The sequence below is a fragment of the Salvelinus namaycush genome, chromosome 21 (assembly GCF_016432855.1).
Source record: "Salvelinus namaycush isolate Seneca chromosome 21, SaNama_1.0, whole genome shotgun sequence".
NCBI lineage: Eukaryota > Metazoa > Chordata > Actinopteri > Salmoniformes > Salmonidae > Salvelinus > Salvelinus namaycush.
The window spans coordinates 3,812,762-3,831,932 of record NC_052327.1 but is presented as its reverse complement, the minus strand read 5'-3'; the positions used below and the strand labels follow the sequence as shown (position 1 = coordinate 3,831,932).

At 40.3% G+C, this 19,171-nt stretch overlaps 1 protein-coding gene across 1 annotated transcript in view; it reads left to right on the top strand.

Annotated features, from left to right (window-relative positions):
* The window catches only part of b4galnt4a (beta-1,4-N-acetyl-galactosaminyl transferase 4a), a 188,217-nt gene that overhangs the window by 54,896 nt on the left and 114,150 nt on the right, over positions 1–19,171 (top strand). Inside the window, exon 5 of the mRNA XM_039017968.1 lies at positions 13,957–14,024. Within this exon, the coding sequence (XP_038873896.1) occupies positions 13,957–14,024 (68 nt within the window). The remainder of the gene's footprint in view (positions 1–13,956; positions 14,025–19,171) is intronic.

The window sequence follows — 19,171 nt, the reverse complement described above, 5'->3', positions numbered from 1 at the left end:
CAGCTTAGTTATAGCGAGAGCGTGCCCAAAATCTGGGCGCAAACTACTAGTACAACATGTTCGACAGATATATGAAATAGCATCATAAAATGGGTCCTACTTTTGATGATCTTCCATCAGAATGTTGTACAAGGGGTCCTTTGTCCAGAACAATCGTTGTTTGGTTTTAGAATGTCCTCTTCTCCAGTCAATTAGCACGGAAAGCTAGCAAAGTAGCGCGAAGCTCTCCTTCCTGAACAAAGGCACACAACGCAACACGCCTAACGTCCCGAATAAATTTCAATAATCTAATAAAACTATATTGAAAAAACATACTTTACGATGATATTGTCACATTTATCAAATAAAATCAAAGCCGGAGATATTAGTCGTCTATAACGACAGCCTTTCAGAAGGCAATACCAGGTCCCTTCGCGTGCGCTCCAGAAAACAGGAAACTGGTGACACGTCATACAAAGAGCTTTTATTCGACCCCAGATCAAGTTATACACTCCATTTCTTCTCTCACTGCCTGTCGACATCTAGTGGAAGACGTATGAAGTGCATGTATACTAATAAATATCAAGGACATTTATAGGCAGGCCCTAGAACAGAGCATCGATTTCAGATTTTCCACTTCCTGTCAGGAAGTTTGCTGCAAAATGAGTTCTGTTTTACTCACAGATATAATTCAAACGGTTTTAGAAACTAGAGAGTGTTTTCTATCCAATAGTAATAATAATATGCATATTGTACGAGCAAGAATTGAGTACGAGGCCGTTTAAATTGGGCACGATTTTCCCCCAAAGTGAAAACAGCGCCCTCTGTCCTCAACAGGTTAATTAAGGCTAACTCAAAAAGGTAACTGGTTATTCAACAAGAATGTTATATTGTAAAAGTAACATGCCAAAAAACAGAATGAACAGTACATTTTAGTGTGTCTCAGGTGTAGTAAAGTGCAGAGAACTGGGGCTACAGATTGTTACAGATAATGTGATTGAACCAAAGATTTTTGGTGTCCATTACTGGGAGTTACAGAATAGGTACTGTTTCGTGTAGCACAGCCTAAGCTTGGCAATGCTGTCTTTGTCCTCGATTCCTCGAAACAGGAGTCTCAAAATGTCCATGTCGAGTTGCAGGGCATCCGTTTGAATACAAAAAAAATGCTCCAGAGTTAAAATTAACAATTGTTTTGCTCAATTAAGTAATCCAACAATATACGTGGTGGCAGGTAGCCTGGCGGATAGGAGCGTTGGGACAGCAACCGAATGCTGGATCGAATCCCTGAGCTGACAAGGTAAAAATCTGTTGTTCTGCCCCTGAGCAAGGCAGCTAACCCACTCTTCCCTGGGTGCTGATGATGTCGATTAAGGCAGCCCCCCTCACCTCTCTGATTCAGAGAGCCTTAATCGAATGGGTTAAATGCAGAAGACACATTTCAGTTGATTGCATTCAGTTGTACAGCTGACTAGGTATCCCCTTTTCCTTTCTTGTCTATTTCAATTGTTCTGTCATTGATCGAGACAAGTGAGTGTCCACCCCAAAGTGCCGCATGTCATGATGACAGACACCTGTCTCGATCAATGAGAGAAGACTTGAAATATACATGATGGCGGCGTACACATTGTTGGATTACTTCATGGAGCCAATAAAGTATTTATTTTAATAACGGAGTGTTTTCTAAATACAAACTGACCCCCTGCAACTGGACACAGACATTTTATGAAATTCATGTTTCCACGAATCAAGACCGCATCGCCAAGTTAAGGTTGGTCAAAAATGATGTTCTACACCAAACAGTACCATTCCTGTAACTCCGAGTAATGGATATCAAATTTCTTGGCATAAATCACACTATGTGGTTTAATAATCTGCAGCTAAGAGAACTTGTGATCAACAGATTTTTAATTTTACTAGGCAAGTCAGTTAAGAACAAATTCTTACTTTCAATGACGGCCTAGGAACAGTGGGTTAACTGCCTGTTCAGGGGCAGAACAACAGATTTGTACCTTGTCAGCTCGGGGATTTGAACTTGCAACCTTTCGGTTACTAGTCCAATGCTCTAATCACTAGGCTACCCTGCCGCCCCACAGATGATGGGGGAGGTGGTCATGATGAAAGTACCATTCCAAAGAAACATACAGTAAGTTCAGGGAACACTTTTACAGCTGTGGGAGGTGTATTTTCAAACTGCCATTCATCTCCTCTTGAGTCATCTTCTGCTTGAAATGCAGCATAATGTCCAATCCATTGAGAAGGATACAGTTCACAGTATACAGTTCTGCTACAATGACATACGCAGGCCAAGGAATTATTTTTCTCTCCAAGAATCCACTTCAGAAAGAAGCCCAGGCATCACACAGTATTGTATGTAAGACAAAAATATATAATAAATTATACTCTAAATTATACATTGCACAGTTTGAACGACAGTTGAAATATGCCAGCATAACTCCATGTGTAGACTAGTTGAACATGCATAGATAGGCAGACAGTATCTAGCTACAGCCATATGTGACAGTGTCGTGGTAATTTCCTGTATTACTACGTGATGAGAGCAAACCACACACAAGTCAGAGTTATATTTAAAAGTCCATCTTTAATTATATATGAGCTTCACCATAGCCCCTTTTTACTCACAGATCAATTCAGTGTCTATAAATGAATTCTCTGAGAGTCCCTACAAAACAATTCTTAGTATCATTTATAGCCAAGATACACCCCCTCCTAACTTACATGACGAACCACAGATCTTAGTAACAGTTCACAAATAACCTTTTACTTGAAAGAGGAGTATCCCATAGCTAGATAGCATTATCTATAAATTATCGTTCAGTTTGGTCTCCTAAAACGAGGTTCCAATCTCGTGCTTGGTACCAAAACATTACCTCATCCAATGGCATATATCAATTGTCAATTCTAGATACTCCCATCTCAAATACACACCCTCCTGGATAAGCTCAGAGAAGACAGTGAGCCTCTTAGGTCATATACTAGGTCAAGATAGGTCAAGATAAGATAACCTCAGAGGGGACATACAATAGTTACAGACACATTCCCATAAGAAGACAAGCCTCCATTCTGTCCTCATCCCCTTCTGATATTCTTCATAGCATCACATGGTTTAACAGATACATTGACATATGAAGACAAGCCTGACCTCTCCCCTCTCTGGGCCCCAAGTGACTAAGCCCTAGCTGAGAAAGGAAAATGCAACTGCCGACAGTATAGTTCAAAAAGAGACATTCTAACTGACAAGTATCCCACATAAGCATAATATGAAGATAAATAAAACATCTTATTTATCTATGTTACCTAACTAATTCTGATTCAGCCACGACAACAGGCATACTTAGGCCAATATTTTCATAGTAAAACCACCTTATCAGTTTAAGATATTTACAGCAGTTAGATTGTTGCATTATTGTTTCTCCTCACTGTTAGCTAGTAAACTTTGCTAGCTAGCTTGCGGGATAGCCAATAATTGCTTTTTACAACTGTTAGGAATTCTATGCCTATAATATTGTTATTTTGAAATGCATCCACGGTCATAATCATAACCAATGTCAACGCTCATCAATGATGTTACATAGCTAGCTAGTAAAACTATTTACAGTTGCTGATGTTACACATTTGCTAAAAAGTTACAATGGGAGGCCTGGCGCATAGTAACAAGTTAGCAGGTGCCAGGTTAACTAGCTAGCCAACTTCAGTCATGTGCTAACATTTGCTAGTAAACCTAGCTTTAGGTGGCTGGTTGTAATGTTATAGCTTGCTGTTTAGTAGCCATATTTAGTAGCCATATCTATGACTAAAAAGAGAAGAGGTTTTACAATCAAGATACAATAGATCTCCAATTATAAAACCTCTTCTGGTGACATTCAACCGTAAACTCACCCCATTCCGTACAAATGTGCGCAACCGCAACATTCATACGAGGCTACAAAAAAACTAATGGGACTGTAGCGACTGTGTTGACTTCAAAATCGGGGGTGTGAACTACGTTTCTATTCAAGCGTTGATCGACATGGTAATGGCTCTAGTATTGGAGAAAAGTTGAAAAAACGGACCCGCCGTTACATCGTGATGTGTCATGTCGTAACGTACAGCACGCATAAAGCAACTATTTCTGTCTTACAATCTCTCTCCACCAGGTGTAGCACTTCTCTCATCCTTTAAAAACAAGAAATGGACAGTAACGGGGTTAAGGGGGATACCTAGTAATCTTTTGCGTCATCATTGCATGCGATCATCATTCTTAAAGCCGCTGTTTACTTCTAAGATCACTTTAGCACCGCCCTAAAAACCTGATTCAAATTCGACACAAACCTTCACATAGGTATGTAATGACACATTATATAAACTCTTTATAGTGTTTTATTTACATTTTAGAGGCGATAAGGTATATAAGTTGGACAGATCGAGTGAAAAAAAGCAATTTTCCCACACAACATCTCTCCTTCTCACTATCACGCATTAGTTTTGCTTCCCCACCCGCCATTTTTTTAAAGACCCGACGGAGCTCATTGCCTTGTTGAATTATGCAGAAACGGGCAGCGTGGGGGTCATGTAATTGATTCTGTTGGAAAGGGGAGAAATTGTGCTTTACAATGGTATTGACATGATAGTTGATCAGGAAGTATTACGTTTTTGGGGCGCTAAAATAAGGTCAATTGTACGGACCAAGGCGATGTACAAAAGTGAGTGAGTTTACGTTTTGTTTCAACTGGAGTATAGTGAAGAGGATTCAAAACAAAGAGTTGGATTTAGCTAGATGCTCAGCTACCTACCAAGCTACCTACCTAGCTACCTAAGTTAGCAAACAGAAAAACTGTAACACAGTAGTATGTTAACCAGCAATACACAATATGGGTTTCATATAGATAAACTAAAGTTAGCTAGCTACCTATGTGGCTTTCAGGAAAAATGTCTTACTTAGCTAGACACTGTATTTGTCATCTGCCCTCTTGATGCTGGCATCGACTGTAGCTAAGCTTCTAGCTAAATCTAACTCTTTGTTTCAAATCCTCTTCACTATATTCCCGGTTGAAACATGTGTGGTTGAAAGTCACCAGGTAGCAAAAAATATGCTCCATAATCACTTGAAGCCATTGTGGTCTGGTCAGTTCTTTCAGTTTTGCCCAAAGGATTGTGTTGTTAGTGTCCGTCTCCCTTTCAAAAAAGACTGCCTTGGGGGAGGGACAGAGCCAGAGCACGAAGCACCATCCCATACGAGTTGTAGTCTTTCAGGGACTGTAAAAAATGTGACAGCTGTCACAGGGTGTATCATTCAGCGTACGAAGCCCAGACCTGTCTTCCTCCTGGGAAATTATGTGTGAAACAGATCTCACTGACCTAGAAATGCCTTGGACATGATGAAACAAGCCCAGATAGCCCCTGGGTGAAATTCCCCTCGATGGCCGTCAGAAAATAACCAAAAAAATGTGTACTGTCTTAATAAAACACCATTTTCCACCACCATTTTCTGACTTTCAGACAATTAGCATGTTGCACACCGCATTCAGTCAATTGTGTGCAACATCTTAAGTTGATCATAAAATAAAATGTATTTAAAAATGTTGTTTTAGACAGTACACATATTTTCCCAGTTTATTTTCCAACAGCCCGCCCTTAAAGGTAAATGATGCCTTTGTAGCCTGAATCAATCCTAGATGATAGTGCACATCTATATCAATGCCCACAACTGGCTGCCTAGGCTACCCATGGGCTTGCCTAATCCTGGCTGGCTACGATACAACTGTGTGATGAATGAGGGAAGAGCTGTAAATAGAAAGCTAGGGTCGTTAGCTACTAGCTTACTAGCCAGCTAGCTAGCTTCCTCCACAAATGGAACTCCCAGGCAAACACTCAGTTAACTAGCTAGCAAAAACCCTAAACTAATGTAAAAGGCGTTGTATGGTCAATCCGACGTCTGCATTGGCCGTGCAGCACTTATGGTAATATAGCCTCTGCAGAAGTCAGGGCATTCATACTTCTTGCGCTTCGCCGAGCAGTGCAGAGTTGTTATGAAGGAAGTTGTCGAGGAAGGGATTTTGTGTTTATTACAGGACATCCCGCCCTCACCTACCGTCAATCAATCATGTCAATGCAGACCTATGCGGAGCCCTCCGCATAGGCTCCGCAGAGGCTCAATTTGGCCTCGGCATGCCTACGGAAGCTCCGCAATTGCTTCACACCATCCAGACGGCGCCTACACCATCTATACAGTGGTCAAGTATAAATTGGCTCTTACACACAAGCTAGCTAGCTAGTTAGTTATAAAATAGTTCTATTCATCCCTGCTTGGTAGCTAGCCAAAAAGTCAGCTGGCTAGCTAGCTAGCTCTCTTCATTCAGGTGGTAGCAAACAATAAAAATTTACAGCAAACATTAGATGTTCAGACATTAGATCTAATGTATAAATTGTTCCCTTACCCCGGCTCTTTATTGAAATCCTTCGTCGACTTTGTTGGGTCAATTAAAGTTTTCTTGTTGAAATCAAGTCACTGCTTGTGGAGAGCCTTGCCATTTTCTTAAGACTGCACTTGAAAAATAACCACATCAACGTTAACAGTTCAACATTTGACTCGATTTCATTGGATGTTCCCTCCGACGGCGCCTCCGCACCATCTCACCAATAGCCAATGACATTACTTTGAGGGAATACTGACACTACTGTAAACTGTCAGACACAATGTGTCAAATGTGCCAGGATATATTCAAGCACCTGGATTCATATGTGTCAAACACTGCCACTATTTATCAGAAACGGACATAGAATCTGACACATTTCAAGCTGATACACTTCGAAACTCCACTATTTAGGTTTGAAACATTTGATGTCAAGACAAAATGGCACTGTCAGACACACTTTGATACAGGTCGTTTTATGCAGTGGTACTAGCTGCAGCTCCACAGCTCATGTTCTACAGGCTCCTAGGAAGTTTGTGTGTGAGTTTGCGTGTGTATGTGTGTGCGTGTGTGTCTCATACTGTGTGTGTGTGTGTGTGTGTGTGTGTGTGTGTGTGTGTGTGTGTGTGTGTGTGTGTGTGTGTGTGTGTGTGTGTGTGTGTGTGTGTGTGTGTGTGTGTTGATTATTTCTGTGTGTTTCTGTGTATTTCTCTATGTGTGTTCCTGTCAGACCAACACAGCAGCCCAGAAATAAGCTCTCTCTCTCTCTCTCTCTCTCTGTGTACAAACTAAGAAGGGGGGGATCAGTTACTACACCACACAATGTGCAATCCCCTGCTTCCAAACCAGAGAGAATGCCAACACTAACAATTAAAGCTGAGCCCGCTGTGATCCTGGCCTTATTCTTTCATTACGGATCAGCAACAGCAGGGGTTCTAGTTAGTTTCCTCGGCTGGTTGAGGAAATTAATGGGCTGGGATGCGACTGCGGGGCAGAGAGGAGGCGCTGGGGAGCCTGATGAGTCCGGCATCTCGTAGAGGCTCCTGGCAGGGAGGCTCTCTCGATCTCTCATTTCTCGTCTGTTTAATCTCATCCTTTCTTTTTCACTTCTCTCTCTGTTGCTCTGTCAGTCACTCTCTTTCTGTCTGTCTGCCTCTCTTTCCTCTTGCATCTCACTCTCTCCTCTATTTCTCCTTTGTTTCTCTGTCTTTCTGATTATTGTGCTTTTACATTTAAATAGAAAACATGGCTCAAATCTATACACATGAGTTATCTCTGGTTCCTCATGTGTTTTATTTTTATTTCACCATTATTTAAATGAGAACACATTCTCATTTACAGTAACGATCTGGGGAATAGTTACAGAGGAGAGGAGATGAATGTGCCAATTGTAAACTGGGGATGATTAGGTGCCATGAGGGCCACACTAGGAATTTAGCCAGGACACCAGTGTTAACACCCCTACTCTTACAATAAGTGCCATGGGAACTTTAGTGACCACAGAGAGTCAGGACACCCGTTTACCATCCCATCCCGAAGGACAGAACCCTACACAGGGAAATGTCCCTAATCACTGCCCTGGGGCATTGGGATAAAAAAAAATTAGGCCAGAATAAAGGGTGCCTCCTACTGGCCCTCCAACAACACTTCCAGCAGCATCTGGTCTCCCCCTGTATATGTAATATGACAGTTGATGATAGTGTTGTTGTTGTTGTTAAAATGATATATTATTGGATGTATCATATTTGTTTTTTGTTTTAGTCAGTATTTGTATTGTGGCTGTGTAATTGACCTCACCTGCCCTGCGACTACAGGGGCTAATTAGCTTTTGGCTAACCCCGGCACAATGTTTTTTTTTACAATTACATGGATGTTGCATTATTGTAATATTGATGTTGATTAATGTGCATTGTCCCCTATAAATAAATAAAACAAATCATTTAGTCAGTATGCTGGAGGAAGAAGTGATCCCATGTGGTTTTCTCTACTATTCTCCATCACACTCCCTCTCTTATTTGGCTCCCGAGTGGCGCAGCGGTCTAAGGCACTGCATCTCAGTGCTAAAGGCGTCACCACAGACACCCTGGTTTGAATCCAGGTTGTCTCACAACCGGCCGTGATTGGGGGTCCAGCGTCGTGGCCAGTGTAGGCCGTCATTTTAAATAAGAATTTGATCTTAACTGACTTGCCTAGTTAAATAAATGTTAAATAAAAAATGTTTATGCATCTCTCAACCGTGCAGCATACAGTAGGAGCTAAAGGTGAGGGAAGGTGGGAGGGAGGGAATGGGCTCTTAGCTCATATACTACTATTTAATGACATGCTATTTTATAACAGTGCTAGTGAGAGTTGGTGGAGAGGATTGAAAAAAAAACACGCTATTATGAATATTATGCTATTGCTACAACAATTTTATAACATCTCTACTGCTAGTAGTGACAGCATACCGGTTTATAGGGAGTGAATGGGGTCCCAATAACAAATGCATGCATAGAAAAGTATTTTTGATATTAACCGGTTCACTGTCCTCCAAACGTGGCCAGAAAACATTCTCACATCCCTCCAGTTTGTTCTTCCATTCATTTACCTTGGTTGTACCAGCGGCACAATTCTTCATCCTCTGCCCTGTAATGACGTTTTTCATTCAAGATGCCAAGCTCTGACTGGCGATCAGGTTTAAGCCGTCAAGGACACAGACAGAGGTGTGGGCCCTAGTCAAACGTTGTGCACTATATAGGAAATGGAGTTCCATTTGGGATGCAGTGAGTGAATGCTTGAGAGGAGCTTAAGAGAGCTCTGTATAATACAATTTCATTCCTCCATCACTGTGTCTGTGTGTGTGTGTGTGTGTGTGTATAATAATACAACACAACTGTGGGAAGCATTGGAGTCAACATAGGCCAGCATCCCTGTGGAAGGCTTTTATGCTCCGACAAATTGAGGCTGTTCTGAGGGGTGGGGGGGGGGGGCATGCGTCCCATGGGCCGCCAGTTACCCATCCCTGATATACAGTGGTTCCTCCTTTAGAAGTTGCGAGCTTACACCGCGGTAATTAGAGGTACCCAGCGTCACGGCTTCATTGCTCCAGACCACCCCAAGGGGGAGTTAGAGCACTCATACATTTGGTGACTTTCTTCAGCAAAGATGGCTGACAAAACATTACGGTGGAAGCAAATGGAAGCAGTTTTAACGTCATAACGAGTCAAGCAAAACATTTACAATTGAGAGGAATATGTTAGTTAATGAAAAGACAAACGTATGTGCATATTTTTTGTCAAAAAGTTAATTTACGGAAATCGTGATTTAGCAAGTTAGCTGACAAGCTAACATTAGCCAGATAGCTAGCTAGTGTTATGACATGAGTATGAATTTTATTTTGTGTTGTTTAATGTTTTAGGGACTCCTGAGAAAACCAGCAAACCAGGCTGTCGTCTTGTGAAATAGTGGATGTAAAGAATCTAGCTAGCTAAAGCATTTACTGCAAATTGAATGTACAATTGTGTTAGCTTGCCTTGCTTATATTTGCCATGCAATACAGCTGAAGTAACATAGCGAGCTAACTATTTATTTGCTTATTGTGTAGTGGAGGATAAAAATAACTGTATGCCGATGGATGTGTAGCTAGCCGATCTGTGTATGGACCCTAAAACCTTTGGTATGAATATTAGTTCAGAACCTATCTATGAACCTCAGCTTGCATAGTTGTTGTATCGACGTCAAGTCTGAATGGCATTAATGCAGCCTATGGATTGAGTAGAATATAATAACCTTATTGTGCCAAGGATGCAAGTCCTATATACATGTACTGTAGTTATTACCACACATGAGATCCCCACATTGTAGACTGTACATTGAATATATTCACTGATCATATACTCTTCCTTGGCAAATAAAGGTGCGGTTCAGGTATGAATCTCTGTGACATTCTTTTTCAGTCAAGTCCAATACCAGGTGTATCAAACTCAAACTGTGTCTGCATGTATGTATTACAATTATACACTTCAACAGTGTTTACCACTTCTGCTCCTGGGACATCGATGATTACACATTGTAACTATGCAATAGACTAGAAACATGATTTAAGTAAAGGCTGATTTGTAATTCATATATACAGAAATACATCTATGCATATCTAACTCCCTTCATCTGCATTAATCTGAGGACACAAGATAGGTGTAGTATTCCAATGAGATACTTAATTTCAACCAGTGGAAAATGTGAAATGCTTTATTGAACGTTCATTATCCAGGTGTTATAAATACATAATACATGCATTATAAATATTATAATTGTAATATTATATTATGAATACAAGATCAATCTGTACTTCAATGCACATATGGTATGCATTAATAAAAAAGAGTTTAAAAGAGGAGGTGGGGAGAGAGGTGTAGAAGACAGAAAAGGAAAGAGGTAAAACAGAGGAGCAGGGAAGACAGCATATGAATTAATGAATTACAGTGCTACCCTAATATTCTCTCAGTTTATCACAATTACATAGTGTCTCTTGTGGTGTCTCCTAACCAGCCTTGGGCTCCCAGTCAGCCCAAAGGTTATCTTAAGAGCGGGTAAGGTGGCGATGATGGGACTGGCTTCCTCTGTCACATCAAAACATACCTGCAGACGAGAGACAGAAGGATAGAGATATAGCATGATTAAGCTTGTTTTTTTTTATTCTAACATGGTCAGTCATCATAATCATCAGGAGGTGAAATGCAAAACTGACCTTGGATCATTAACTCTGGAACTACTACATCTCTATTTCAATGTAAAGCATCTCTTTAATAATAATAATTCCTGTAGTGAAGACATCCCAACTATGAAATCAGTTAAGAACAAATTCTTATTTACAAGGACAGCCTACTCCTTCCTCCCCGTCTAGAGATTGAACCCCGGTCTCCCGTCCGCACGACACAGGGATTCTTTAGCTAAATAGCCCAGTACTGTACTGCCAACCGTCACGTTGTACAGCGCCATATTTTCCATTCCATCCTGAGAGAAACCCAGAAGGTTTTTCATTTTTCATGGAATAGAAACACCATAATATTAATCAAATTAATTAAGCAAGTACCAGTCAAAAGTTTGGACACACCTACTCATTCCAGGATTTTTCTATATTTTTACTATTTTCTACATTGTAGAATAATAGTGAAGACATCACAACTATGAAATAACACATATGGAATCAGTTAAGAACAAATTCTTATTTACAAGGACAGCCTACTCCTTCCTCCCGGTCGGAGAATTGAACCCCAGTCGCCCGCATGCCTGCAATATGGAAGACTATCGAATGGTTCTCAAAGACGCACCCTGGTGGTCAAACTAGCACTAACTTGTATTAACAGAAAAAAATGGCTGACAATTAAATGACGTACCACAGGGACGCAACTTTTAACTTCTACTTGGTCACAATCCCGGATCCGGGAGCACCCTCATCAGTAAAAAAGCTGACTAGCATAGCCTAGCATAGCGCCACAAGTAAATACTAGCATCTAAATATCATGAAATCACAAGTCCAAGACACCAGATGAAAGATACACATCTTGTGAATCCAGCCATCATTTCCGATTTTTAAAATGTTTTACAGCAAAAACACAATATGTATTTCTATTAGCTAACCACGATAGCAAAAGTCTCAACCGCATATTTTCACCATTTTTTTACCGCATAGGTAGCTATCACAAATTCGACCAAATAAAGATATAAATAGTCACTAACCAAGAAACAACTTCATCAGATGACAGTCTGATAACATATTTATTGTATAGCATATGTTTTGTTCGAAAAATGTGCATATTTCAGGTATAAATCATAGTTTTACATTGCAGCCACCATCACAACTCTCACCAAAGCAGCTAGAATAACTACAGAGACCAACGTGAAATACCTAAATACTCATCATAAAACATTTATGAAAAATACATGGTGTACAGCAAATGAAAGACAAACATCTTGTGAATCCAGCCAATATTTCAGATTTTTTAAGTGTTTTACAGCGAAAACACAATATAGCATTATATTAGCTTACTACAATAGCATACCACACAACCGCATTCATTCAACGCAACGTTAGCGATAGCGAATAAACCAGCAAAAGATATACATTTTTTCACTAACCTTCACATTCTTCATCAGATGACAGTCCTATAACATCATATTACACAATACATATATGGTTTGTTCGAAAATTTGCATATTTAGCGGCACAAATCGTGGTTTTACAATGTGAATACGTTGTCAAAATGCAGAAATATTGTCCGGAGAAATCTTGGAGAGGCACCTAATCTAATCAAATAACTAATCATAAACTTTACTAAAAAATACAGGTTGGACAGCAAATGAAAGATACACTAGTTCTTAATGCAATCGTTGTGTTAGATTTTTTTAAATAACTTTAGTACGACATACAGCTTACGTTATAGCGAGACAGCGCCCAAAATAAGGGCGGAAAATACGTCTAAACATTTTCGACAGAAATACGAAATAACATCATAAATGGTTCCTACTATTTGATGAGCTTCCATCAGAATCTTGTACAAGGTGTCCTTTGTCCAGAATAATCGTTGTTCGGTTGTAGAATGTCGTCTTCATCTCTCGAATTAGCAACAAAAGCTAGCCATGTGGCGCAGGAGTGTCCAACGCACCATAACGCAAGACAAAGGAAATACCGAAAATCGCAATAAACTGATATAAACTGATATAAATCGGTTTAAAATAACTAGTTTATGATGTTTTTAACACATATATCAAATAAAATCAGAGCCGGAGATATCTAACGTCTATAACGAAAGCTTTTTAGAACGCAATCCAGAGGTCCTTCTCGCGCCAAGCTGAACGGTGAAAAGACTGGTCTCGTCATTCCAAGAGGTCTTATTCGGCCTCAGATAAAGCTATACACCCCATTCCACTTCTCACTGTCTATTGACATCTAGTGGAAGGCGTATGCAGTGCATGTAGACCCATAGATTTCATGCAAATTAATAGGATGGCCCTGGAACAGAGCCCCCGATTTCAGATTTTTCCGTTCCTGACAGGCAGTTTGCTGCAAAATTAGTTCTGTTTTACTCACAGATATAATTCAAACGGTTTTAGAAACTAGAGAGTGTTTTCTATCCAATAGTAATAATAATATGCATATTGTACGAGCAAGAATTGAGTACGAGGCAGTTTAATTTGGGAACGATTTTTTACAAAGTGAAAACTGCGCCCCCCTATTGAGAAAAGGTTTAAAGGAGGAACCACTGATTGAAGTGGATTTAACAAGTGACATCAAAAAAGGTTTATGGCTTTTACCTGGATTCACCTGGTCAGTCTATGTCATGGAAAGAGGAGTGGTTCTTAATGCTTTGTATACTCAATGTACAACCAAGTATATTATGTTCATGTTTTTATGCTTGCTCGATCGTTTTCTTCTTTATTTTTTGTCTACCTCTCTTTCCTCTCCCTCGCTCTACCTCTATCTCTCTTTCCTTCCCTCATCTCTCTCTCTCTCCCTCTATCTTTCTTCTGCCTTTCTTTCCTCGCCCTCTCTCACACTCTTCTAATCTTTCTCTCCTGTGTGTTACAGCTGGGGACTGAGTGGACGGCTCCAGGGGAATTCAGCAAGTTCAGGTCCCAGTCCTCAAAGTCTGTGCAGTAAGTACCTGTGACAACACACACATGGACACATGCACACACGCACACAGAGCGATACACAGAAAAGTGGAAAAGCAGCATAGTTTTCACCAACAATTTGTTGCATCTGATGCAGGCCATGCAGAGTGAACTTGGAAGTCTAAGCTGTCAACAATGACAGCCCCAACAATAACAACACCAAACATAGCTAATCAGGACAATGAGCATCTCAATTCAATTACATTTCAATTTAAGGGGCTTTATTGGATTGGGAATCATATGTTTATATTAAACAAAGCAAGTGAAATAGATAAACAAAAATGAAATCAACAATACAAAATGAACAATACAAATTACACTCACAAAAGTTCCGAAAGAATAAAGACATTTCAAATGTCATATTATGTCTATATACAGTGTTGTAACAATGTGCAATTAAGGTACAAATGTAAAATAAATAAACATAAATATGGGTTGTATTTACAATGGTGTTTGTTCTTCAATGGTTGTCCTTTTCTGAGTTTGTACATAGTCAAAGCTTTCCTTAATTTTGGATCAGTCACAGTGGTCAGGTATTCTGCCACTGTGTACTCTCTGTTTAGGGTGAAATAGAATTCTAGTTTGCTCAGTTTTATTTGTTAATTCTTTCCAGTTTGTCAAGTAATTATATTTTTGTTTTCTCGTGATTTGGTTGTGTCTAATTGTGTTGCCGTCCTGGGTCTCAGCGGGGCCTGTTTGTGTTTGTGAACAGAGCGCCAGGACCAGCTTGCTTAGGGTACTCTTCTCCAGGTTCATATCTCTGTATGTGATGGCTTTGTAATGGAAGGTTTGGGAATCGCTTCCTTTTAGGTGGTTGTAGAATTTAACGGCTCTTTTCTGGATTTTGATCATTCTCGGGGATCAGCCTAATTCTCCTCTGAATGCATTAATTGGTGTTTTACGTTGTATACGGAAAACATTTTTACAGAATTCTGCATGCAGTATTTTTAGCCAGATCCTAATTTGTATGTCAACTTTTATGTTCCTTTTAATGGAGTAGAAGGCCCTTCTTGCCTCTCAGATCGTTCACAGGTTTGTGGAAGTTACCTGTGGCGCTGATGTTTAGGCCGAAGTATGTATAGTTTTTTGTGTGCTCTAGGGCACCGGTGTCTAGATGGAATTTGTGTTTGTGGTCCTGCCAACTGGTCCTTTTTCGGAAAACCATTATTTTTGTCTCACTGAGATTTACTGTCAGGGCCCAGGTCTGACAGAAACTCTGCAGAGATCTAGATGCTGCTGTACGCCCTCCTTGATTGGGGACCAAAGCACCAGATCATCAGCAAACAGTAGACATTTGATTTGAGATTATAGAAGAGTGAGGCCGAGTGCTGCAGACTGTTGTAGTGCCATCGCCAATTAGTAGATATATGTTGAGGACGGTGGGGCTTCAGCTGCATCCATGTCTCTCCCCACGGCCCTGTGGAAAAAAACGGGTGTGTTTTTTGCCCATTTTAACCACACACTTGTTTGTGTACATACATTTTATAATGTCGGATGTTTTCCCAAAACACAACATTCCATCAATTTGTATAGCAGACCCTCATGACAAATTGAGTCTAAAGCTTTTTTGAAATCAACAAAGCATGAGAAGACTTTGCATTTGTGACTGACCGGCTCAAATTGGTCTTATGTAGCAACATTTGAATATTTTTTTTTTTACATTGGTTAACTCAGAGCTACAAATTGGTATATCATACACTGCATGTTTGAGGAATAATGGGAGAGTAATTCTGCTTTGAAAGTTGATAAATTTGAAAAACTCACTTTTGAGAAAAGGGCCTTTGAATGTTTTGGTACCTACTGGAGAGCTCTCCTTTGTCTACTCCCATTCAGCATTGTTCACACCCTCTTAAGCCAGCCCCACCCATCTCTTTAAGGATTCACTGTAACGGCTTTCTTCTGTGGAAGAAGGAGAGGACCATAGCGCAGCGTGATTAGTGTTCATCATGTTTAATAAAAAGACAATAAACTGAACACTTCCAAAATACAAAACAAACAAACGTGAAAACCGAAACAGTTCTATCTGGTGCAGACACACAAAGACTGAAGACAACCACCCACAAACCCCAACACAAAACAGGCTACCTAAATATGGCTCCCAATCAGAGACAAACGACTAACACCTGCCTCTGATTGAGAACCATATCAGGCCAAACACAGAAACAGGAAAACTAGACACACAACATAGAATGCCCACTCAGATCACGTCCTGACCAACACTAAAACAAAGAAAATACAAAAGAACTATGGTCAGAACGTGACATTCACATGTGAGGTCATGTGCTAAACAGTGAGTAGTGTAGTAAAGATTAATACTAAAAGTGGTAAAAGTAGTAGCCTACAAAACGGAAAAAATCCAGGTAAACAAAGTGTCCAGATAAAAATATTTCATAAATATTAGATAACGCTTACCCAGACACACTTGTCTAAATTGATGGGTCATGTGAAATAAATGTTATAACCCCCAGCCACATCCAGTGGTGGAAGAAGTACTAAATTGTCATACTTGAGTAAAAGTAAAGATACCTTAATAGAAAATGACTCAAGTAAAAGTAAAAGTCACCCAGTAAAATACTACTTCAGTAAAAATCTAAAAGTATTTGGTTTTAAAAATACTTAAGTATCAAAAGTAAATGAAATTGCTAAAATGTACTTAAGTTTCAAATTCGTTATATTAAATCAGACAAACCAATTTTAGTAAAACATTTTGGGTGTTAGGGAAAATGTATGGAGTAAAAAGTACATTGTTTTTTTTCAGGATGTAGTGAAGTAAAAGTTATGTAGAGATACCCCCCAAAAAATACCTAAGTAGTACTTTAAAGTATTTTTACTGAAGTACTTTACACCACTGACTGGTCCGTCCTAACCACGCATGAACAAGGGAATCTATATTCGGAGAGCCTGTTTCTGTCCTGCCCTTGACTTTGGTGCAAGGCATGTGATGTCCATAGCCTCTGTCGCAAAACTCCCTGATCTTCTCAAAAACATAAGTTTGTCTAGCTGTGTCCAGTCCAGGTGGTGCTTGTACAGGCAGACCATCTATGGGAGGAAGGATGTCAGCATTGCGCAGCAGCTGAAACCTGATCCCGACAGTCTGAACACTCCTTGGTGACAACAACACCAGGCTCCAGAGCATCAAAGCTGTAAAACAAGCAATAACAAAAAAAATGTAGAGTACATTACAACCTTGCACAATATCAATTCCCCTCCCGAGTTTAGATAAGAAGAATAACCTCATACAATGAAAATTACATTCACCTGAAGTGCTGGTACTGCTTGATCTGTGGCAGCGGCCGGAAATACGGAGTTAGGTGTTGTTGCCAGCCATAGCTTTCCACCAGCACCGTTCCATCCTCCAGTCCAACCAGCGGTGGGATGTTGACCCCTGTCACAGTGCTGTCCTTCACCACACCAGCAATCTCAGACAAAGTGTTCACTCTGGTCTTTCTGAAGGGCTGCTTGATGAGGACGAAGCACAGATCGGTGGCAAACTTGGTGTGGCCTGTGATCAGGAAGTGAAGGTCCAGACTGTGGTGGAGCTTGTGCATGGTCCGCCAGGCACAGTACCAGAGCACAAACTTGTTATTGTTTTGGACACTGCAGTGATCACATTTCAGGTCCACACGTGTTTCCCCAACTCCGTAGTTGGTGAAGAAATGGTGCATGTAGTTGATGACTGCGCTGCTGCCTTCGCTGGATGACATGCCTTCAATCAATCAATCAGAAGGATAGTATACCTGCAAACAACAAAAGAACATGAAGATAAATTACGATTAATTGTCTCACCCCTGTAAATCTGTCTTTACACAGCTCAGTGAAGTGTATTTGCCTGCCTCCCTTATATATCTATATATAACAATATATACACACACAGTTGAAGTCGGAATTTTACATACACCTTAGCCAAAGACATTTAAACTCAGTTTTTCACAATTCCTGACATTTAATCCTAGTACAAATTACCTGTTTTAGGTCAGTTAGGATCACCACTTTATTTTGAGAATGTGAAATGTCAGAATAATGGTAGAGAGATGGTAGAGATAACTATTTATTTCAGCTTTTATTTCTGTCATCACATTCCCAGTGGGTCAGATGTTTACATACACTCAAATAGTATTTGGTAGCATTGCCTTTAAATTGTTTAACTTGGGTTAAAAGTCTCAGGTAGCCTTCCACAAATCAAATTTATTTATAAAGCCCTTCTTACATCAGCTGATATCTCAAAGTGCTGTACAGAAACCCAGCCTAAAACCCCAAACAGCAAGCAATGCAGGTGTAGAAGCACAGTGGCTAGGAAAAACTCCCTAGAAAGGCCAGAACCTAGGAAGAAACCTAGAGAGGAACCAAGCTATGAGGGGTGGCCAGTCCTCTTCTGGCTGTGCCGGGTGGAGACTAACAAGCTTCCCACAATAAGTTGGGTGAATTTTAGCCCATTCCTCCTGACAGAACTGGTATAACTTTTGTAGTCAATTTTGTAGTCCTCCTTGCTCGCACACACTTTCAGTTCTGCCCACAAATGTTCTATAGGATTGAGGTCAGGGCGTTGTGATGGCCACTCCAATACCTTGACTTTGTTGTCCGTCAGCCATTTTGCCACAACTTTGGAAGTATGCTTGGGGTCATTGTCCATTTGGAAGACTCATTTGCGATCAAGCTTTAACATCCTGACTAATGTCTTGAGATGTTGCTTCATTTCAGTGAGGGAGTAGTGCTCTGTGCTGGGAGGTTTTTTCCGCTTGGGGATGTTCGTCTGTGGGGTTGTTTAATGAAGAGGTCTGGTCTGACTCGCTTGGGGTGGGGAAATCTTTCTCAAGAGAGAGCTTCTCTAGTCTTCAATTTTGGGAAAGTCCAGCTGAAACTGTTTGGAGTTGCCCAGTACCAATACTGTTCCAGACTTGTACAGGTTGACATTGGCAGACTCTGAGTTCTTGTTGTCTAGTATCCTGAGTTTCCAACCAAGTACTTTCTCTTTCGAGTTCTGATCTCCAGCTATACTAATGAGGAGGAACATAGGCTAACACTTATTATATAACATGAAACTTACCAAATTCTTTTTTTTTCTGTTAATCAATGGGTAGTGTGTTAATATGTAACTGTGCCATACCAGGGGATGGTCTGTGCGGAAGATT